Below are 24834 nucleotides of genomic sequence, written 5' to 3' on the forward strand. Positions count from 1 at the left end.
TTGTGCTTACTGATACTGCTACGATACATTCTCCGAGCCTTAGGTTTGAGTCCTGAATTCTTAAGAGCCTGGGATAGTTCTAATAAAGCAACCTTAGTGTGAATGGGAATAAGGTAAATACATCTTCCTATGCATTTAGCTTTCTTAGTCATTCAAATCAACAAGAAAACAAACAAATTGCTTTCAATCAGTCGTTTTTATTTTTTTTTATTTTTTTAAAAAAAAGTTTATATAAGCTTTTTTAAAAACCCAAAAGAAAACTTTACCCCAAAAAAGAGGAGGAAAGATCCATGTTACAAAAATAAATTGCAGCATAAATTAGCCTATTATTTCTTTTGTAACTAACACCCAGTGAGTTCCTTTTATAGTTGAAGGCATGAAATGAACAACGTAACAGTGTTTAAACATGACATGTCGCATTTTGGATATGAACAATTAAGTTTTACTAAGTATGAACTAAAAAAAATGTCCTTCTGTTTCATTTCACCCCACTCACCCATCATTGAAAACAATTCACCCAACATTCATTTAAACAGAAAGTGACAGAAATGAAACATTATTTAGGCTTTCATGATCCAGAAGCCATGATAGCCCAGGATCATTCCCCAGATCAGTCTTAAATACAATAAAATATCAATGAAATCACTGCAACAAATATCATTAATTTAGAATAATGAGCTGATGGTATTGAAGTAATTCGAGGTAGATCTGTTGGAACTGTAGCAGTGTAGAGACTGTTCAAGAGCAGACTTGACTCAAATGACAGAACAGACAAAATGGATAGATGCTTAGCAGCAATAGGGACCCATTGGCCAGGAATGTTCAATGTGTAACAGCTAGGAAAAGTTGATCTGATTTGCACATGAGCAACACTTGCACTTTCCACAAATCCCTTCATTTCCTCAGAACTTGCCACAAGATAAATTCACCATATGTTACAATCTGTTTGCGAATCTCCAATCACAAAACTCTTCGGTTTGATATTTTACAGTAGACTCTTGCTTATCCAACCTTCGCTCATCCAACATTCTGTATTATCTAATTCAGTCTACCTCCCGCATGGATCCACAGTTGTTTCAATACATTGTGATGTTTTGGTGCTAAATTCGTAAAAACAGTAATTACTACATAACGTTACTGTGTATTGAACTGCTTTTTCTGTCGATTTGTTGTGAAACATGATGTTTTGGTGCTTAATTTGTAAAATCATAATGTAAATCGAAGTTTAATAGGTTTTTTTCTTAATCCCGCCTTATTATCCAACATTTTTGTTTAGCTAACATTCTGCCAGCCCATTTATGTTGGATAAGTGAGACTCTACTGTATGTCCAAAAGATTTCTTCATTAAATAAATGTGTTTTAGAGGCTCAGAAAAGGATATGTGGGAATAAAAGGGAAACATGCTCTGTTTTCTTCTTCTTTCTGCCTGCTGGTATTTTTAAATCAATGAGTCAAGTGTTATATAATGAGCTACCAAGAGTAAATCAAATGAATTTGTCATTTACATGCAAAAACATATTTATCCACTTATGCAGACGACCCTGCTTGTGACTTGTTTGGGTTGCGTCTCTATGCACTCTACTGTTTTTTTAAAAAACCCTTATGTGATAAAACCGTTCTACAATTATGGGCTATTTGCACCTATACATGATTGAGGCAATCTAATTGGAGGAATGTACTAGGCTTTTTGCTGGCATGTTAAACTTCACTGACCTTAATTCCTGTTAATGGGTGCTTACAATTTTACCAGATTGTGTACCGTGATCATTCAGGACTAATCTCTTTACTTTGCAAAAGCGGTCTATCATTTTGACATCAGTACGAGACAATTTGATATCAATTTGTTGCTAACATAAGGCACCTCAGCTTGGCACCAAATAAAATTATCTGAACAGGACAGTTAATCCCAATAAAGCATGATTAAACTGCGAGGGAAGCGGGAGCGGAACGCCTTTCAACTTGTGTGTACAGTTAAGAATCAACATTAAAGCTGAATGCTAGTCCCCAAGAACGTGTTCTTTCTTTCCGCTGAAATGGACAGAGGTGACCATGTTAAAATCAATGCCGTTATTCCCCGAGCTCCATGTACAGTCAAATGCACACATGCGCTCTTGTTAAAGCAAGCCACCCCACACACCTCAATGGAATTGGCCATAGAGCACCTTCTGGATGGGGAGGAATTCTGAGACCAAGATCCCATTCATTCCTGGCAGTTAAAAAAATCTTGGTGGTGGGGTTAAGCCTCCTGTGGGAAATTAGATCTATGTAGAACTGGATATTCTTTCAGTGGGATCCTTGGAGTGAAGGCACTATTACAGGGGTAGCTTAAAAATTTGTCCCATATGTTTGATTCATGTTTCTGTTTTGTCCTGTCCATTTGGATGGCATGAAACGGAAAGGGCCCTCCTAGAACGAAAATGCAATTGATACAAAAAGCAGGTGGGAGTGGGTACCGGCTCCAAGCCTGCTTTTCAGATTGATTGCCTGGGGCGCTTCTTACTCGGTGCTAGGCTACAGGCCCTGCCAGGCCCGGGCATGTAGGCTGGGAAGCCTGCACCCTTAGGTCCAAAGCGCCAGGGCCTATGGGTGCAGGCTTTGGTCCTATGCACCCTGGACTCACAGGACCTGCAGCTGAGCACTGAGTAAGGAGCGCCCCTTACTCAGAGCTCGGCTGCAGGTCCTGTGAGGCCTGGGCACATAGGCCAGGAAGCCTATACCCATAGGCCTGGGTCCTTTGGGCCTACGGGTGAAGCCTCCCCCCCCCCCCCCCAATAATGGGCCGAAAGAAAATAGATCTTTCAGCCCCAAAAACAAAAAACAAAAATCTGACTTCCTGATTTCGGGAGGCTCAGACGAAAATGGATCGGGGCCCCTGCAGAAAGCTGGGTCACGAAAAGAATCAAGGTAAGTCCCGAATGTACATGACTAGTGCCTATCCATTGAAAAAGTAACAGACTCTAAAGCAGACACAGGCAAACTCTATAGACAGCTGCCCTCGGATAGGAGATACATACCACATTGCCACTACTTTCTCCTCTGATGAAAATTGGAGCATATGCATACAACAGGTAGTGGAGATGCCACTGTGGTTCAGTAAGGCTTTTCTGCTTGCACCAGATTGTGGATACACTGATGCTGGGGCAGTGAAAGTGTCTGGCCACTGCGTTATTATTATCTGTTGTATGTGCAATTTGACATACAATATCTTCGCCTCAGCTCCCAGATGCACAAACAATTTGTGTCTGACAGCACATGGCCCCCAAACTGCTGAGGTTGTATCTGTGCCTTTGCTTCTCGCCATCTTGTTTAGCTTAATGGCGACGTCTTAAAAAATAAGGCATACTGTTTACTGAAGTAGTAAATTGCAATCCCTTTCCCCTGTTTTCCTCTTCTAAATTCATTATCATACTAGTTATTTCTTGATCCTTCTTAAAAACAAGTAAAGAAAATCAATCCCTTTTTAAAAAAATTCCCCACAAGATATACCTGATTGTCGAATTAACCATAAACCGTTGCCCTTCATAAATGTGCTTCGCTTTAGAATATAGATATTCGTACTAGTCACGAAAATGTCAATATTATCCACCCTCTCTTGCTTTTGTTTGGGCAACAAACAACAGGGTTTTGTAAATCTTGGAAATTGTTCTTGTAATGGCAATGACAAATATTCTTCTTTTGCTAGAGAGCACAGAGTACTGCATTTTGGGGAAAAGAGGGGATAACGTTTACACTCAGATTGAGATAACAGTAATAATAATATATATTTAAAATACCCCTACAGCGGTGCTTTCAGATCACCGATTTCTCCTTACTGCCCTAAGCACTACCCTAAAGCACCCGTCTCTTTGAAGAAACCCATGGCGCATTTAAGACATACAATGCCACAATATCATAAAAATGGAACTGAGAGAATTGTCTTGAGAAACAGTTAGCTTTGAAGGAATGTCTAGACAACTGTGTCAACAAATGCAAATAATTTATGCTTTTCAATTCCTTTCCAACGGATGGCCCCATGCTGAGTGTACACAAACTCAGAAGAAAAAGGCATGTCACAATCATACGGGTTGAGAGGGTTATGGAATCACACAGAAATTCAAGTTAGTCTTGACTGGAACTTCACGAACTGCTTTCCTGCAACTAATCGCAAGAGAATAGTCCTCCGTTTGTTTTGTCTGGGACCAACACACAGGTGTGAATGGTTTGCACTCTCCGGCACAAAGCACAACCCCTGTCCAGTCTTTGCTTGGTTCCATGGGAAGGGTGTAAGAGAAACACTTGGTGGAATTGCACTCAATGCCTCTGAGGTGGTGACGGAAGCTCCAGTCTTTCACTACTCAGTCAGGAAGAAAAATCAAACTCACACCTCACACACACACACCCAGTTGTGTGCAACCTCTTATTGTAACCAGCCATCTGATTTTGGAATCAATGTTTTTTGTCAAATATATTTTAAGGCACTTTCATAGATATTTTAAATATATTTGTGTTTATAAAAATAATGTTAAGTGCTGAAGCGACATTCGAATATGCCCGTCTTCCAAATTGTCTCTCTGTGTATGTACAAAATAGTACATATATACATTCGTTGGACCTCTTCTATTGTTATACCTTCACGGGTGCCTTGGGCTGCTTTGTTAATTTCAGTGCCTGCAAACAGTAAACAAAGCATCATTATTATAAAGGCAGGATTAAACATCATTTACTTTTAAAGTTGTGGCTTTCAAGTGTCGAAAAGCTTTCTAAGGTAGTTGTGAGAGGCCCCTGCTTTGGCCACACATTTTGATGCTGAAATACCCAGGAATACAACATGGCCTCAGTATCCATGGTTTCATTGATTTGAAAAACATGTCCTCTCTAGGCATTTTCTAGGCCCTCCAGTATGCATCTATAGTATTCTGGAATCATACACCTTTCCTTGTGGACAACAAGCTAAACATGAGCCATCAACGTCATGCGGCAGCTAAAAAAGCCAACAGGATTTAGGCCTACATCAATAGGAGTCTAGTGTATAGATCCAGGGAAGTCATGATCCAGGTCAGACCAAACCTGGAATACTGTGTCCAATTCTGGCCACCGCCATTGAAGGGAGATTTAACAAGGTGGAATGTGTCTAGAGGAGGGTGACTAAGATGATCAAGGGTCTGGAGAACAAGCCCTAAGAAGAGAGGATTAAAGAGCTGGGCATGTTTACCCTGCAGAAGAGAAGGCTGAAAGGAGACATGATAGCCATGTATAAATACATGAGGGGAAGTCATAGGGAGGAGGGAGCAAACTTGTTTTCTGTTGCCCTGGTGACTAGGACACGGAATGATGGCTTCAAACTACAGGAAAGGAGATTCCACCTGAACATTAGGAAGAACTTCCTGACTGTGAGAGCTGTTCAGCTGTTCTGCCCCAGACTGTGATGGAGGCTCCTTCTTTGGAGGCTTTTAAACAGAAGGATGGATAGCCATCTGTCAGGGGTGCTTTGATTGTGATTTTCTTGTTGCTTGGCAGGGGGTTGGACTAGATGGCCCATGAGGTCTCTTCCAACTCTATGATTCTATGATTTCAATTATTCATGGTTTCCCTTATCTACCCAAAGTTCAGGGGCATATCCCTTATAGATATATAAATCAACATATGGACATATGTGTGGACTGCAATGTGTGAACACCTTCTTCTAGAGTTTACATCACTGCTTCACAGTGCTTGGAAAAGTTACTTTTTGGAGCATATCCCCAATTGTAGCTGCAACATATAAATTTTTATGTTTTCTCATGCTCTTATACTTAAAGATATGGAATTGCTTTGTTTTCTGCCACTTTCTGAGCTCAACTTCCACCCGCAGGAATTCCCGAAGTCAGGAAATTGAATTGCACATCTGACATAATGTGGACACCAAAGGTCTGGTAATTTTTAGATACAACTAGAAACCGCCTGCTGTACTCTTCTAGAGTCCTGGATTATCATTTCCCATTACAAATACTTTATGGGCACATTTTGGTTCCTTTCTGGAGAATACAAGAGACTGGCTCACTGGATATCTAAGGCAGGCATAGCTTCTCTCGAGAGTAGAGCCAATAGGGCAATACAGGTAGAGAAAGAGTCTTCTTGCAAATGGAAAAAAGAAGATAGCAGTTCTCAATTGTTCAAACACATTGTCTTTAAAAAAAACATTCCCTTCTTTGTTTGTTTACTGAGCTTTGGTGACTCCAATTTCACTGCAAGGTCTAATCAAAGAGCAGTTGGATAGGTCTTGACTAGCGCAAATTTCTGTTAGTTTCTTGTTAAAACAGCAAAAGCAAAACTGTAATAATCGATACTATATGGATAAATAGGAAAAGTTGTTACTGCTTTCATGTTTTGAGATTTCTGCAACTTCTGATACTAATGGAAAATTCATATGGTGTGGGCTGATCTCAGTCCTCAATTAATTGTGAAGCAAGATACAACAATACATAATGTGTAATGTCCATTTCCTTTTTGAAAAAAAATCTGGCAATACAGATTCTTGAATGGAAGTAAAACAGACTGATTAACTACAACAGACAATATCACTCAAGCAAAGACTGCAAGATGGCTTTGCTACCTTTCTGCCTTGGGGTTAATTTTACTTATATTTGGAAGGAAGGTAAAGATTTCAGATGCCGTTTGGCAAATAATATCTTTTATTTCAGTGTGTGTCAGTTTCTGCTGCACTCCTTGCCTCTTCTTGATGAACTTCTAAATATTTAAATCCTGCTCCATGAAGCGATCATATATTGGTATCATAATTAAGGAAGGATGTCAGTGGAGCTGAGTGCAGTGCCTGGATAACAGTTTTCCACCATGAGAGAAATGCCAACATGAAGCCAAGTGTTGATAGAAAATAAACATCAAGGTGAAGATGACATGTTTATTTTCAAAGCAGGAGACCATTATTCAGGCATGACACCAACATCTATTGTAATTATTGTTCTTGAAAAACAGCAACAACAAAATCTTCCTGATTTACAAAAATAATAATATTCTCATATAATTAGAAAAAATATATGCTTGGGAAGATAACCTAGAAGACCAGAAGAAGATGATTTGCATGGCAAAATGACAAATGATCAAAATAAACCTGCCAGGCACTGTAGACTGATTAAGCTCAAAAAGCCCTGATTGGAGGCCAATCATGGGCACATTCAGAGAAAAGAAGCAGACCCCCTGCTGTTTGTGGGGAGGGAATAAAACGGTTCATATTGGATATTCTGAAACTTTCCTGCCTGGGTGAATGAAAAGATGGGTGAAACGAGCATTGCCAGGGAAGGGTCCCACTGGGGAAGATTTTTGGGCTCCACGGTTGGACTCACAAAGTTTTGTCTTGGGAAATATCATTTGAGCTGTCAAACAAATGGTTAGATCATTGCATCTTACATTTTTGATATTCAATTTTATCTCTGGAATGATAGTGAGACATTTGTGATGTTATCCTATTGAAATAATAATAATAATAATAATAATAAACAACTTTATTTATATTTTGCTTTATCTCCCCGAGGAGCCCCCAGTGATGCAGTGGGTTAAAGCGCTGAGCTGCTGAATCTGCTGACCGAAAGGGTGCGGGTTCTAATCCGGGGAGCAGCGTGAGCTCCCACTCTTAGCCCCAGCTTCTGCCAACCTAGCAGTTCAAAAACATGCAAATGTGAGTAGATCAATAGGTACCGGTTCAACGGGAAGGTAACAGCACTCCATGCAGTCATGCCGGCCACATAACCTTGGATGTGTTTACGGACAATGCCAGCTCCTCAGCTTAGAAATGATGAGCACCAACCCCCCGAGTCAGATACGACTGGATTTAATGTCAGGGGAAAATCTTTACCTATCTCCCCGAGGGGACTCAGAGTAGATTACAGAACACATATACGACAAACATTCAATGCCGTTATAAATTAACAAAGACAGAAAGTATATAAACAGAGGTAAAAGCTTCCTATCTTTTTCCATCTCTGGCATCTGAAGGCTGTGCTCAATCCTGGCCATGTGGAGGTGCTGTTGTTCTATTTTCCATGCCGAGAAGCTTGATGTCTGTGGATGCCTTCCTGATCACATTGCTGGCATGTCTTCATGGATGCCTTTTTACCTCCCCACCAAAGCGATACCTATTGATCTACTCACATTACTGTTTTCAAACTGCTAGGAAAGAAGAGGCTAGGGCTGACAGCGGGAGCTCACCCCGACCCATGGCTTGAACTACCAACCTTCTGGTTGGTAAGATTTTCTGCAGCTTGTGGTTTAATCCACTGTGTTACTGTTGTAGTATTTTAATTAAATATCTTTTAGCTACAGCTAGGCTGGAAATGAGTGAAACCGAGAAGACTCTATGAACCTCTCAGGGAAATTTTCTCAAAAAAGCTCCCCCCCCCCCCCAAAAAAAATTCCCTTCCCACCGTGTATTCCTGTCTACAAGGTTTTTGGGAACTGCTCTCATCTATGCTGAGGAAAATCATACACTTAATCTTCAAATTACTTTATCAACTTATGCTCATGTTAAGCAATGCATGATAACAATGGGGAAATATGGCGGAATGACATGAGTCTCTCTGGACATGCTTGCAGGCCCCATTAACTGATGTATTCTTTTAATCCTCATGACAGGTCACATTTTTTTCAAACCCAAGCCTGATTTCCCACTCTATAGATTGATATGATTGATAGGGCTAATTCTGACAATGTAACCCATCCTTCTTAAACTTGATGCGCTTCAGAATCTTTGGATTCCATCTATCATCCCTGAATGCTGGCCACGTCGATGAGGGCCAGTGGGAATTGCAGTCCAAGTAATTTGGCTTTATAGTCACCAATTCTTACCTTTTGTCTAGAAATCATCCAAGATTTTATTGTCGGCACTAAGACGCTGCCTAGGAGGATCTGAGCCGGGTGATAGATGAGTAAAGGGACAGAAATTAAGGATAGGTGCTCATAGCCTTCAAAGACGATCTTCAGCATTGGTATTCCTGTGGGCAAAAAGACAGCTGAATTTAAGAATGCTTTGATGTGTTTTCTGTGTTGAGGATCACAGAGAAGCATTTTACTTTTTTAAAACATTTCACTAGGATTTCAAAGAAAAAGACCTTCCCGCCCTCTTCTTACCAAAAGGCAGTTCACAAAGATTGAAGACACAGAAGTGCCTTGTAAGAGGCAGAGGAACACGAGTGAGTACACAATCATCCCATTCTGAGGAAAAGAGGTGAAACCAAGAATACTATAGAGATTCCATATACAATACAAATTATCCATCCTTTGGGACTCAATGCAAGTATGTACACCACTAAATGACAACTGCAGGGCATATAGATTCTTCCAATACTTGCTTCTAATGACCTTTGTGCCAAATTACTTATGACCATGGCTATTTACAATCCACACATTTATGTTACACTGTCTCCTCTCAGTAAAAGATTCTTATATTTCTGGGCTGATAAAGAAGGGATTGCAATCAATTAGGTAAGAGATTCTTGTTAGCAAAGTTTGGCTATGCGTCAATCATCAATCACTTATTTCAGTTTAACATACAAAACACTTTTTCTGAACCATTCTTCATCAGAGCCAAGAAGGAAGGTATACAGTAACATTGCAGTTTCTGAAAACATATTGTAATTTAATTCAGTGGTTTTTTTAAAATCTAAAATTATGAAACACCTTTAAATCAAACACCATGTACAAGGGTTATCCGGAAAGTAAGGTAGCATTTTTTTTTAAAATACAAATAATGAATATATTTTAATAAAACTTACATGGATTGTAGCATATGTATTACATTATTTTTCCACACAATCACCTTTCAGTTCAATACATTTTGTCATCCATGGGACAAGTTTTTGATGCCTGTGTCATACAAGTTTCCCTCTACCTTTTATAGCCAGTTTGTCACTTCAATCTTCCCCTCGTAATCGCTGGAAAAATGTTTTCCATCTAAATGTTCCTTCAATTTAGTGAACAATGATAGTCACTGGGTGCAAGATCGAGGCTGTGAGAGGGGTGGGTTAAAACATCCCAGCCAAATGAAGTCAACAACTCTTGTTTGCATGAGCAATGTGCAGACGTGCATTGTCATGAAGGAGATAGACTCCCACCATCAGCATCTCACAACGTTTGTTTTGGATGGCTCTGCGAAGATTCTTCATGTCTCACAATATATTCCACATCAATTTTATCATATGCTGTCTTGACATTACGTCCTCTCCATAAACTGAAATGATTTTGCAATGAATCACAGTGGCATTCATGCCCTTAGCATTTAGGTAGTGCAAACTTCGCACTTGGAGGGAAAAGGAATGAGCATGCTCATCTCTAACCTTCACCACAACACCAGTCGATGAGCTACTGACGACTGGCACGGCTCATTTGCTTCTGATGGCTTTCTGCTACACAGCAGGGATACCAGCTTTCTCCCTGTGAGATCTACGTGCCTTGTAACCTTACTTTCTGGATAACCCTAGTATTTACAATCCCTTCAACTGACTGGCTTGAAAATTTAAAAAGCTTGGAAGCAGGAAAATGATGTTACTTGAGAAACAACACAAATGTTTGTATGCTCTTTTGATTCTGCTGACTTTCATCCAGGAGACACTGTATGATTGTTTGAAAAGCTCCTCCTGGATATTTCATCCCACAGTTTGTTATTGTAACTCTGGAACATGATATATATTTCAAACAGCAGTGATAAAAACAGGTGCCATGATAGTCAAAATAGGAAAGCACAGAAAATAAAATTAAATCTTTAAAATGGGCAGGAAATAAGATGCTAAGCAAAAAGGATCTGGTTATCTTTGTTTCTTCTGTTCAGTTTTTTTTTCACTTCAAACGCACGCATCTGATGTCAAGGCACGTGATAGGAACAGAATCATCAATTGAAACACACAAGGACACTTTTTGAAAAGACTGAATTTTAGAAAACGGATCATGTTGTTTCACTAGATCAGCCATACATCTGTCATGTGACCTGAAGTCCTGGTTATTCAAACAAGTTTTTGAGAACGCCTAGTTCCTAGTTGTTCTACGCAATAGTTATGCAACCTTGCACTTCATCCCATCACCTCGTTCCATAGTTACAGCTCTACACTTATCCCATTCGCTTGTCCTATTCTTTACATCCTGGCCATGTTTACAGTATCTTACTGCCATTGGTTAACGAGTGCTGTTTTAATTGCGTCTTAAGTTGTTGTTTTATATATCTACATGTTTTATACAATTGTATCGGAGCCCCTGGTGGTGCAGTGGGTTAAAACCCTGTGCCGGCAGGACTGAAGACCGACAGGTCGCAGGTTCAAATCCGGAGAGAGGCGGATGAGCTCCCTCTATTGGCTCCAGCTCCTTATGTGGGGACATGAGAGAAGCCTCCCAAAAGGATGATAAAAACATCACATCATCCTGGTGTCCCCTGGGCAACGTCCTTGCAGACGGCCAATTCACTCACACCAGGAGTCACTCCTGACACGACAAAAAAAACACAAACAAAACAATTGTATTTTATACTGTGATTTATTTTATTAGGGAGATGGTGGCGGGATATAAGAAAAAGTTGTTGTTGTTGAGGTTATCTGTTTTTAAGGGCTGTTTTAAGAGTTTTCTAGGGAAAGCAGTTGGACCTACTGTTCAAACTGGATTTCTAATATAATCACACCTAGCTGGGTGGTTCAATGGAAGACAAGCATGTAGAATGAAGAAGTTCAACTCAGGCTTCAACAATGTTTCAGCTGTTTTTTGTTTCATGGACTCAGAGAGACAAAGCATAGGATCATGCTGTGATCTTCAGTACAAGTCTTTTTCCATTTTGTTGCTTTCTCCAGAGGAGTATGCAAAAAAGGGGACTAGACCTTTTAGTTTGAAAGGGACTTTAAAATGGACAAGCAACCAATGACAGAAGGTTGGCTCAGAGCATTTGTAGTTCTAGTTCAAGTTTTCTGTATTGAACATCCCACTTCTACTGCAAGGTCTTATCTTGGATAGCCCTACAGCTAAGCTAATTTACTTGTGCTCAAGGAAGACTACATCCAAGGAAAACTATTAGCCCTTCTGATGGTACCCAAGGTAACCACATATTTCCCTCACCTTTTCTCCTTGCAATCGCTCCCTGTGCTCCCCTTCTAAGCAAGACCCTAAGGAAGCAGTATGCTGAACTTCACTACATGGTACTGAATTGTTGCCAACACTGTGAACCGCTTTGAGTCCCCTTCGGGGTTGAGAAGGGCGGTATACAAATACCGCAAATAAATAAATACACATGGCCACCTACAATATATATAGCAAACCCATGGAAGATATGGAGGCATTTTCAAAGACATTTAAATTTAGGTCTCTTTCCATCGCTGAAGCCACAGAAAATGAAGCAAGTACATTTTAATGCTCCAAGGTACTGATTCTGTGTCACCATGGTTGACAGGATCCAAGCAGGCTTAAGGAGATGGCATTTGGCTTTATGGAAGTGAGCACTCTGCACGCATTTGCAATTTTACAGGGACTTTAAGCTGTCATGCTGAAAAATGTTTATAAAACATTAATCAAAAATGCCTCTTTAATACAATGCATTGTCTGAAAGATGTTAGGAAGCACACATTGTAAATGGATTCTTTTTTCTGACTAAAGTAATTTCTACCAAAAGCATTTCCCCACTGCTGTACAAGTACACAGCGAGGATAGATAAAGAGCACTTTCTCAGCACATTACTACCTGATCCAAACACTTGGGAAATCACTAATGTACAGCACGCCATATTTCCATGTCACACATGACACATTTGTCTAAAATTACCCAACAGAGTTTGACATTGCAGCCTATTCTATCGCAGAGCTTTCAACTGACATCTGCCAAGCAAGAACTTCAAGTAAGAGCTTTCTTTTCCTAGCAAGGGGCCAAGAGTTTTCTTTTATCTAATACCCAGGATGGAAAGGATAAAACAGTGAAAACAGGAGCTCAGGTTCCCCCTCCCCACTCACACTCTTGATTTAATATGTTATACTCCCTGAATTTCTGTACTTTCCTCGCCGTAGCATGTCTTACTTGCTGCTTGCAGAGAACTTTTCTTTGTGGATATCAAAACATTTGTTCTCCCTCATACAAATCAGATTCTTCAAATTATTGCTAGATGCCATTCTTAACTAATGTCAACATTAAGATTTCTTTTCCCTAAGCAGACATTTACCAACAGTTTATCTTAGAATCAAGTGTTATATTACTGAATCACACTCAAAACCACTTGTATCTGCACAGTCATATGCATCTTATTTACAGACACACAGTGAGCAGAACAGGAAGAGATAAAGTTATGTATTTACAACACAGACATAGAGTGGGTGGGTGTGCAAAACTTTCCTGTGGAAGAATAGCTTGCCATAATTTTCTCCTTTAAAATAATAGAATCATAGAGTTGGAAGAGACCTCGTGGACCATCCAATTCAAATCCCTGCTAAGAAACAGGAAAATCGCATTCAAAGCACCCCCAACAGATGGCCATCCAGTCTCTGCTTTAAAACCTCCAAAGAAGGAGCCTCCACTACACTCCGGGGCAGAGAGTTCCACTGCTGAACAGCTCTCAGAGTCAGGAAGCTCTTCCTAATGTTCAGATGGAATCTCCTTTCCTGTAGCTTGAAGTCATTGTTCCACATCCTAGTCTCCAGGGGAGGAAAAACCAGTTTGCTCTCTCCTCTCTATGACTCCCCCTCACATACATGGCCATCATGTTTTCTCTCAGCCTTCTCTTCTGTAGGCTAAATATGCCCAGCTCTTTAAGCTGCTCCTCATAAGGCTTGTTCTCTAGACCCTTGATCATTTTAGTCGCCCTCCTGTGGACACATCCCAGCTTGTCAATATTTCTCTTCAATTGTGGTGCCCAGAATTGGATACAGTATTCCAGGTGTGGTCTGATCAAAGCAAAATAGGATCTAGACACTAGACTCCTATTTATGCAGGCCAAAATCCCATCGGGTTTCGGGTTTTCTTTTTTGTTTTGTTTTTTGCTATTGCATGACATTGTTGGCTCATGTTTAACTTGTTGTCCATGAGGACTCCAAGATCTTTTTAATTTTTTCTGTCTAAGCGGAGTATCTTGCATTTGTCCCTGTTGAACTTCATTTTGCTAGGTGGTCCATCTCTCAAATTCTGCTCCTGTCTTCTGGAGTATCCCTCCCAATTTGATGTCATATGTAAACTTGATGGTCATGCCTTCTCAGCCTTCATCTAAGTCATTAATAAACATGTTGAACAGGACCGGGCCCAGGACGGAATCCTGCGCATTCTACTCGTCACTTCTTTCCAGGATGAAGAAGAAGCATTGGTGAACACCCTTTGGGTTTGTTTGCTTAACCAATTACAGATCCACCTAACTATAGTTTTGCCTAGTCCACATTTGACTAGGGAGGATGATTATACAAAAAACAGGTGAACTCGCTAAAAGTGACTTTTACAGTTATTTCCTTGTGGTCTCTTGTATTTTTGTTGCTAGAAGAATAGATCCATTGGACTATATAAACTGCAGTAATCCCAGGCTTGTCGCCGTGGAAAGTGTCTTGTGCATAGACAGGATTGTACATGATTGCAATGGGCCACAACCCATTTAGATAACTAGAACTAAAAAGGAAGGAAGGAAGGAAGGAAGGAATAAAATAACATTACCCTTCAATTACACTACTTTGTGTTCACTGTACAAAGAAAAGTGACAAAAGCATGCAACCTCCACAGTTCTGTTCTGTTTTGCAGCAAGATATTATTGTTCCTTTGAGCCACAACTGCCAGTGTGGACACTTGAGATTGCCTCTATTTTCAAAGTGCCAGGCTCTGGATTGATACTAGGCTTGTCTCTAACTCCTGTTTACTTTCCAGCTTCAAGGTAGAAGAAGATAAACCCTCCCTTACATATGTACAGAATTGAAAGATGTGGTTGTGTTAGTCTGGAATATCAGTACACAAAGCAGCTTTAAAACTAACTGAGAGGAAGGAGTTGGTAGCGTAAGCTTTTGTAGACTACTTCATCACATGCAACTGTGAAAACATATCCTATTAACTACTTTCTCTTAGTCTGAAAGGTGCTACAAGATGCTTTTGCATCTAATGAATACAGACACTTTTTGCTGACCATATAAATATATTTGATCATGTTGCTACATGCACAACATTGGCACACCGAAAACTAAGTGCAGATTTACTAGTTTCAAGTGGCTTTGAAATTGTGATTAAAATGCCCCTCAGGAATGTAATTTTTTTGTGTTTTTAAAGGTTCTACACTGGCCATGTTTTCCGGGAATTAAGAGATTAGGTCCGGTTCTGACTCTCAAGGATATGAACAAGCTAGAACAGGCATGGGCAAACTTCAGCCCTCCAGGTGTTTTGGACTTCAACTCCCACAATTTCTAATAGCCTGTAGGCTGTCAGGAATTGTGAGAGTTGAAGTCCAAAACACCTGGAGGGCCAAAGTTTGCCCATGCCTGAGCTAGAACGTATCCAGACAAAGGCGGCCAAAATGATTAGAGGTTTGGAAGCCAGTGTGTTTTCTGATGCTCAGGAGACCAGGGCTCAGAGCAACGGATTCAAATTGCATGAAAAGAGATTCCACCTAAACGTAAGGAAGAACTTCCTCATGGTAAGAACTGTTTAGCAGAGGAATATGCTGCCTCTGAATGTGATGGAGTCTTTTTTAGTGTAACGTCTGCCAAAATATATCCCACAACCAGAGCCCTTCCTTGTTGCCACAGTCACTGAGTATGCAGCATGTGACTGGATAAAATCAGTGGCAGCAGATAATTTCCATTTCACAGGGACAATGAATCTGCTCCATGTTTTAATTAATAGTTCCATTAATATTATTTTCTCTTTTGGGTACTGTTCCATTATCTGGGCAGAGGCCAAAAGGGGTGCTAGATAGAGAAAAAAAACCAGTTTACGGGGGGGGGGGGAGTAAAATCATTTTCCTGTATTTTCCTGTCATTACCCCCACCCATGTTGCTGTCATCAAAACAATTCTCGTTTATGAAATGGCAAGGGGGGACATAACCAGTGGAAATAGGGGAAATGGTTTTCCTCCTTCAACTCCCCCCCCCACCCCCCCCCACCCCCCGTAAAATGGACTAGCCTGTAACATGTCACTAGTACACTGATTAATACAATTTTAAAACATTCACACATAGGTACATTAACATTAACAAATTAAAATTATGAATTATTATCAATGCTACTGTATTTATTAGCTGTATTATGAATATTTCCAATGCTTGATAAAACCCATAAAGCATCATAATGTGTATCTAAGGTTAATCCACATGATAATGACACATACGTGTTTTATCATATTTTATAGACAAGAAAGCTCAAAATGGGGAAACAACAACAACAACAACAACAAAATTTTATTTATATTTCACCCTATCTCCCCAAAGCGACTCAGGGCTGATTCCAGTCAAAAAGGCAAACATTCAGTGCCTGAACATAACAACTAATAAACACATAATAACATAAATTATGGACAACGTCCTTGCAGACGGACAATTCTCTCACACCAGAACCAGGTTGTTCCAGAGGTGGAGGGTGGCCACGAAGAAGCCCCTTTCTCTCGTTCCCACCATCCGCACTTGAGAAGGGGGTGGGACCGAGAGCAGGGTTTCCTCTGATGACGGCAGAGTCCGTTGGTCTGTAGTGGGAGACCCTGGACCTGAGCTGTTTAGGACTTTAATGGTAATGACCAGCACTTTGTATATAATGGCTTTTGAAAGGGACTCTTGAATTTTTCTTCAAGAGTTCTGTCCTGAGATAAAGCCTTGAACAAGACTGCAATTTAGAAAAACTTCACAATGAGTTAAAATCAATCTGGAATTCAACTTGAAAATCTATGGTAAAAAGCTATCTCTCATGCAACAATTAAAAAATCAGCAAAAGAAAAACATTTTTTTTAACTTTGCTTCTACTGATATAGATAATTTTAAAGAAACAAAAAGAATAACTTTTTATTTTTTCAAAGGTTTTCCTTGACCTTTCTTCTTTAAGGTTTCATGTGAGAGTTGTGACTGTCTTTTGCCCACAGAGAGGTTCTCTAACAGTAATAATGTTGAATCCCAGACTAACTACAAGGCCACTTTAACACCTGGGAAAAACAAGGGAAGACACACTGTTCTTATGTTTTTGACTGACATGGGTGTCAGTCCCTCAGGTCATTGGTTGACAATGTTCACATAACCACAGAAAAGGTGCACAATGCAATACACAAACCTAACACTTCCCTAGTAAATAAAATAAGGAAAATACAGAAGAGTATTTTTTTTTCCAAATGGGCTTTCACAGCTTGGAAATGATATTTAATGGATAGCCACAGTAATCTCTCCAGATGCTAACTATGAAACATTTAATGCCAGCATCTGAAGACGCTTACCTCCAATTCAAAAAACACCTACACCTGCCTGACTGTGTTGTACCAGCAATTAGTTAACAAAGAATTAAAAAATGAATCAAGCCTCTATGAGATTGAGATTGATTTGAAAAGCAGTGTAAAAAAAAGCAATGTAAAAAAGTGATCCCTAAACTGGGATCACATTATGTGTACTATGTAGCATTAGGTGATTACAGTTTAGTACAACTTAGACTGTGACTATCTCAGTTAATATAGATTATATACGCAGACCTTACATCTACCTCAAGCATATATTTTACTTCATCATTAATAAGACAGCCATCGGCACTTTATAATATTAATTTAAGATGAGAAACTAGGCAGGAAAATCTTGGCCTGATGAAGCCTTTACTTATCTATGAACAGTTGGGTTGCTGTGGGTTTTCTGGTCTGTATGGCCATGTACCACAAGCATTCCCTTCTGACGTTTTGCCCACATCTAAGGCAGGCATCCTCAGAGGTTGTGAGGTCTGTTGGAAATGAGGCAAGTGGGGTTGTTTATATATCTGTGGAATGTTCAGGCTAGGAGAAAGAACTCTTGTCTTGTCTGCTTGAGGCAAGTGTGAATGTTGCAACTGGCCACCTTGATTAGCATTTAATGGCCTTGTAGCTTCAAAGCCTGGCTGGTTGCTGCCTGGGTGAATCCTTTGTTGGAAGGTGTCAACTGATCTTGATTGATTCATATCTGGAATTCCCCTGCTTTTTTAATGTGGCTCTTATTTACTGTCCTGATATTAGAGTTTTTTTAAAAATACTGGCAGTCAGATTTTGTTCATTTTCATAGTTTTCTCTCTTCTGTTGAAATTGTCCACAAGCTTGTGGATTTCAATGGCTTCTCTGTGTAATCCGACATGGTAGTTGTTAGAGTGGTCCAGCATTTCTGTGTTCTCAAATAATATGCTGTGCCCAGGTTATTTCATCAGGTGCTCTGCTATGGGTGACTTCTCAGCTTGAATTAGTCTGAAGTGCCTTTCATGTTCCTTGATTCATGTTTGAGTGCTCCATTTGGAGATAAGAACCTCTGAGGATTCCTGCCATAGATGTGGGTGAAACGTCAGGAGAGAATGCTTCTGGAACATGGCCATACAGCCCAGAAAACTCACAGCAACCCAGTGATTCCGGCCCTGAAAACCTGCAACAACACAGTAATTACATTCACCAAAAAATGTGGTGTTATTTGGTGTATGGAAACCTACGGCCATATTCTCAAGCAAGAGCAAAAGTGATCAGCTTGGACCATACTTAAATGACAAGGCTTCTAGTTTTAATTCTTCAAGAAAAACAAAACATATGTAAAGAGAGCCCAACTGGATTTTGAACAATTTACATTACTCGAGAAAATGAAGGTGTTAAATGTTGAAAGAAACGGTATTTTTACCTTTGCAGAAGGAAAAAAAATCTTCAGAAGATTCAATTAACTGGAATATTTCAGGAGCTTCTGGGAACTGAGTCCAAAAATGTTGTTGCCCACGTTTGGAAATAGATTCAAGCCAGTGGTTCCCAAATTGGTCCTCCAGGTGTTTTTGGACTTCAGCTCCCACAATTCCTAACAGCTGGTAAGATAGTTGAGATTTCTGGGAGTTGAAGTCCAAAACACCTTGAGGATCAAAGGTTGGGAACCACTGATCTAAGCAATAGTTCTCAGTTACAGAGTCAATGCTGGTCAGGACTACTGGCGGCTAATGGACCTTCCTGCTCCAATTCACAACCACTGATCTAGAGGGGCCAGCTGTTGTTTCCAATTACACATACACACAACCATATAAAGAACCTGCCCTTTACATCAGGCAATCTGTAATTTATATGCAGTGATCTACGACTGTTTTATAATTAGTGTTCTCTAATGGCATCACTTTTAAAAGTATGTCAACTATTTCATGTCAGAAGCTGGAAATTCATCCCAGAAATATGCAAAATGACATGCATAGATATTATGCTCAAAAATCAATGAAAAAGGGGGGGGGGGGGATTCCAGACTGATTTATGCCCACTAAGAAGATGTGGGGTGGTTTTAAGTCCACTAACAAAATGTGGGAGGGCCTCTTAATCTATCTGGTTTTAACCACAGCATTGCACCAACATGTTTTCAAACACCTTCATTGCTCTACTGTCTGTTTGCAGGGAATATCTGTAGCATAGACGTACCAGCTTGAGATGAAGGAATCTTGAGTCATGATCAAACTGGGAATTCTTCACAGGTGACCTATCAACAGCGTGCTAGGTATAATGCAATTTTTAAAGTAGACAAATTAACTTTAACTATGCTTCTGGTGGAAGAGAAAGTGGGAATGTCTCCTGTGCCATTATCATTTTACATCTGGATATTTTTTTTTCCCAAAAAGGGATATATATATAAAGAGGTATGAATATGCTGCTGTCAGGGAAAAACCTGCACTCTGGTTTTTAGTGTCTGATCCAATTAAGTGTACATCTGGGAAGGCACACAACCAAATAAATAATTGGAGAGGAGCAACTCTGAAATGACAATTATTATTCATCGATCCCTTTTTGCAAGTTGAGATTGAGAGATGTAAACTTCAAGTGAATGTGATCTCCTGGGTGAGATTCTTCAGTTCAAACACAGTAAACAACTGTTGTTCTCTGATGCACATTTTAGTACTGCTGCAGGCAAGCTTTCTAAATATTAATTCAAAACCTACTACAAGCAGACTGTGGAGATGAACTGAGAGCATTAGGGAAACACTCCGGTGCTGGTTTTCTTGTCCGCATCAAAGGTCTAATTGAGAGAGCCTCTGTTTCAGGTCTAACAATTAACGTGCCCAATATCATACACTCTTAATCCTAGTCACTTTATCGTGTATCTATGGCTTCTTTACTTTGAAACATCTTCCCAATTGATGCATTCTTTGCCATTCTCTGCAACTCTACACTGCTGTAGTGGTTATAATAGTGATTAATCCAGCAGGGTAAGAACTCTCAGGAAGAAGTCACAGTCGGAATCCTACCCCTCGAACAGATTTGCACCTTGGAGCAAAAAGGCCATTTAATACAGCAGTGAAAGTCAATGTATTCCTGCTCTTTAATCCTCTTGATGGCAACACACCAACTGCTCTTTAGTATTGGAGCTGGGGTAAGAAGAGAGGAGTCTCTTTGACCATCTCACAACTTCCTTCTTTCTCAGTGGTTCTTAACCTGTGGGTCCCCAGATGCTTTGGTTTTCAACTCCCAGAAATCCTAACAGCAGGTAAATTAGCTGGGATTTCTGGGAGTTGAAAACCAAAGCATCTGAGGACCCGCAGGTTGAGAACTGTTCTATCTCCTTTGATTAAACAGAGCACATACATTTTCCAAAGAGATTTGGCTCTTGTAGCAAAACAGATTCCACCTAAACATTAGGAAGAATGTCCCAATAGTAGGAGATTTCTGACAGTGAAGTATGTTGCCTCGAATTCTCTGGAGGGGTTTCAGCAGAGGCTGGATAGCCATCCACTGGGAGTGCTTTGATTATATTTTCCTGTATGGCAGAGGGATGGACTAGATCTGTGATTCTCAACCTGGGGTCCCCAGATGTTTTTGACCTACAACTCCCAGAAATCCCAGCCAGTTTACCAGCTGTTAGGATTTCTGGGAGTTGAAGGCCCAAAACATCTGGGGACCCCAGGTTGAGAACCACTGGACTAGATGGTCTTGTATTTTTTGATTTCTATGGTGCATATGGGTGGTTGCAGCACACACAGACATGGAGCTACAGAGCTACATGGTTATGCAGATTGTGGCAACACAGCAATGTGGTTACTCGGACACCTGCCTACTCCTTTACCCACACCTCCAGCTGCCACTTCAAGTAGTAAATAAGGGTGAAGTATAGGGAAATTGACACGCTACCACAAACTAAACTTCTGAGTAGAAGGAATCTACTACATAAATAAAAGGTATAAAGCCACACTTTCCAAGAAAATATGGATTATAAGAGGTGAAGTAAATCCAATTCAAAGGGGTTAATACTATGGTTTGGGGTTGGAGAGGGGATTGTGTTCTGTATACCAAGATTAGCTGCTTTTAGGTAAAAAGAAATCTGATATACGTATCAGTTTAAAGCATTTATGCTCTACTCTTTTAGCCAAAAAGGCTTTCACAGAAGCTTGTACTATAGGAAAAATGACATTCTGTGCTATCAGGTTTACAGTCTAAAATATAAGACAAAACCCACAGGGAATAAGATGTGGAGGGAGGAGGGAAAATTAATTTTGTGCTGCTAATCTTTGGATGAACAATGAAGCTACTGCTAAGTTAAAAGTACCTGAATAGCTTTTTGGTGCCATGAATTTCAGGCAACTTTGCAGCACCCTTTGGGAACTGAAAACCTGAAGTATGTAATTTCTTTTCTGCAGTGCATTCAATTAATTCCTGCAATGGACTGGGAAAGTACACAAACATTTGTGTACATAGCCAACAAACACTACAGTACTGCTCTAGATGAGCCATCCGGATAGCAGAACCGCTTCCTCAGGGCTTCCCTTGTTCCTGCCGAATTAACTCAAGGGAGTGACATCACATCGGGCCTTCCAGATGGATTATGTGAAGCCATAGCTCAATGTCATTTTCAATAGCCAAGCTTATAATTAAAGGTCAAATAGTCACTTCATCTGCAATCAATCAATAGAAGAAGTACTAATACCAAGCACTAATCAATCAATGGCAAGTACGCTAATAAAAGCCATGAATCAAATGTCTCTCATGTGCTTGCATGTACTGTGCATGTATGTTGAAAAAGGCTGGGAAAGAATGAAGCGCAAAGATGCCTAAGGGGACTCTCAGGTACGACATTTATCTTCACTAGCGAGAGTTTATATCCCTAATTATCTAGTCAAATGAAGTTACAAATTAAAGTGATTTCACAGGCAGTAAGTAAGACACTACGATTTGAAAGAGAAGTAAAATTTCTATGAATAATACTTATCAAAATATGAGCAAGTAAATGATTAATAGTAGAGATCTGTCAAATGTGTGTGTGTGTGTGTATGTACATGTGTGTGCATACAGGCACACACAAGGAGAGAAGAGGAGACTAAACTTGGCAATGTTTACAATCCCCACTACTCCCCATGGCTTGGGGATTTGGGGAGCAGTGGTCCAAAAGTAATGTTTACAGGCTCAGGTGCAAGCATACATATGCATGAGAGCAAGCAGTCTGCGTCTTATACAATGATCCTATGCCTCCGGAGCCTAGAGGAAATGCAGGTATGTCAACTAGTCTGTCCACAGAACAAAACTCAACGTATGGGAGGGAACTGTGTTTGTCTCCAAGTTGAGTGAGAGCTTCTCCATGGATCCAAGCGAAGGAAGTGGCAGATGGCCTCCTGAGCATGCCGCATGTGGGAATTAGTTGGTTTCATAATACGGAGAGGGAGAAGTGCCTTACAAGCGTCTTCTCATGACTCTCTTATTACCACTTCTAAAGCTTCAAAGCTGTCATCTTTCCTCCTCCTCCGCTGGTGCTGTGCTACTCTCCCCAGGGAATGGACGCAAGGCACCCTGTGGAGGCTTCACATGACAGAATGTGGAAAATCAGTTTAAGCTCCAAGTGAAACGGCTTTTGTTGCAGAAGGCCCCTAAGTGCTCTTGTTTGCTTAGTGGTGGTGGAATTTTGAAGGCAGATAAAAACATTGTCGCGGCGGACTTAAAAGAAGGCCCTGAAGTTCACTGATGCCCTTAAATATTCAAACACACAAGTGTTAAATGGGATCTCGCTTGCATCTCCTAAAACCTGCTCAGGTAAATTACAGTGGGATAACAGAACAGACAAGTTGTCATTCTCTATGAAGTCAACAGCGAAAGTCACACTGGTTTCTCAGGGAGAAAGATTTGGGAGCAGCTTACGGTTGATGAACAAACTGTTCATGAATACTTCTGGCTTTAGTCAGAAACATCACTTCGATGCTGCCAGAGGCCCTAACACAAAAATGTCACTTATACATTTTTAGAGTAATTTTTAAACTGCAGTCCTCTGCCTTATTTTATAGGGCTTAAATTTTTAGTTTTAGTTTATATATATATTTATTATGTCAGAAGCAAATTGAGAATACAGTTATAATAATGTATTTTAATAAAACCACAAACAAAGTTAGAAACTTGGCATTATGCTACATTTCCTTTGACCAGAAGCTGATCACTTGGAGTGTCTCCGTTGTCACTGTAAGAAGGTCCTCCATTGTGCATGTGGCAGGGCTCAGACTGCATTGTAGTAAGTGGTCCGTGGTTTGCTCTTCTCTGCACTCACATGTCATGGACTCCACTTTGTAACCCCATTTCTTAAGATTAGCTCTGTATCTCTTACTGCCAGAGTGCAGTCTGTTCATTGCCTTCATGGTTGCCCAAGCCTTCTATGTGCCCAGGGTGGAGTTTCTTATCCGGTAGCAGCCACTGATTGAGGTTCCAGGTTTTAGCCTGCCACTTTTGGGCTCTCGCTTGTTGAGGTGTCCCTGCAAGTATCTCTGTAGATCTTAGGAAGCTGTTTCTTGATTGAAGTCATTGGCATGCTGGCTCATATACAAATAGAGGATGGGCCGGAGATGTCAATGCCTTGGTCCTTTAATTGCTCGCTGCCTCTTCCCTGCAATATTAGGTGGTGCAATACCGGCTAAACAGTACAATTTCTCCAGTGGTGTTGGGCACAGACATCTTGTGGTAATGCAGCATGTCTCATTAAGTGCCGCATCCACTGTTTTGACAGATGTATTCCATATTGGGCATGTGTACTCAGCAGCAGAGCACAAAGATAGAGGTCTACTCTGTATCTGGTTGTGATGCTCAGGTTGGAAAGTGGTGAAGAGAGGAAACTAACTGGACTGGAGCAAGATAAATGGAGAGTGTGTATATAAGCATATCAGATTTCTCTGGTTTGAGACTGGAATCAAAAAGGCTAAAAGCCATCATTGGTCACATATCAAGATACAGTTTTTAAAAGCCTTCTGACATAACTCTTATAGCCAAAATTAATAGGAAAATTGATGTTCTTAAATACAATGTAATGAAGTTTCAATGTGATATTATAAATAAATATAATATATTCATGCACCTAAAATATTACCCATCCTTGAAAATAGTTTCAGTTGTCACATTTCTTCCTGTGAATGGCTGTGTGGCAGTCTTGGAAAAGGAGCTCCTGGTGGTGCAATGGGTTAAACCCTTGTGTTGGCAGGACTGCTGACCAACAGGTCAGTGGTTCAAATCCAGGGAGAACATGTTGAGCTTCAGCTTCAGCTCCCCATGTGATGGCATGAGAGAAGCCTCCCAAAAAGATGGTAAAACATCAAAAACATCCAGGCGTCCCCTAGGCAATGTCCTTGCAGGCGGCGAATTCTCTCACATCAGAAGCGACTTGCAGTTTCTCAAGTCGCTCCTGACAGACGCGCTCACACAAAATCTAGTCTGAAGACAGAATTCAGAACCCTGGATAGCTTCTTTGCCACCTGAATGTGATGTCAAATGAG

The 24834-nt window shown here is 40.4% G+C and overlaps 1 protein-coding gene across 1 annotated transcript in view; it reads right to left on the minus strand.

Moving 5' to 3' along the window:
* Positions 1-177: 177 nt before the first annotated feature.
* The window catches only part of SLC10A7 (solute carrier family 10 member 7), a 175630-nt gene continuing 150973 nt past the window's right edge, over positions 178-24834 (minus strand). Inside the window, exons 11-12 of the mRNA XM_060778873.2 lie at positions 8818-8963; positions 178-4647 (exon numbers count right to left, since the gene is read on the minus strand). Of these exons, the coding sequence (XP_060634856.1) occupies positions 4603-4647; positions 8818-8963 (191 nt within the window). The 3' untranslated portion in view covers positions 178-4602. The remainder of the gene's footprint in view (positions 4648-8817; positions 8964-24834) is intronic.

The sequence above is a fragment of the Anolis sagrei genome, chromosome 5 (assembly GCF_037176765.1).
Source record: "Anolis sagrei isolate rAnoSag1 chromosome 5, rAnoSag1.mat, whole genome shotgun sequence".
NCBI lineage: Eukaryota > Metazoa > Chordata > Lepidosauria > Squamata > Dactyloidae > Anolis > Anolis sagrei.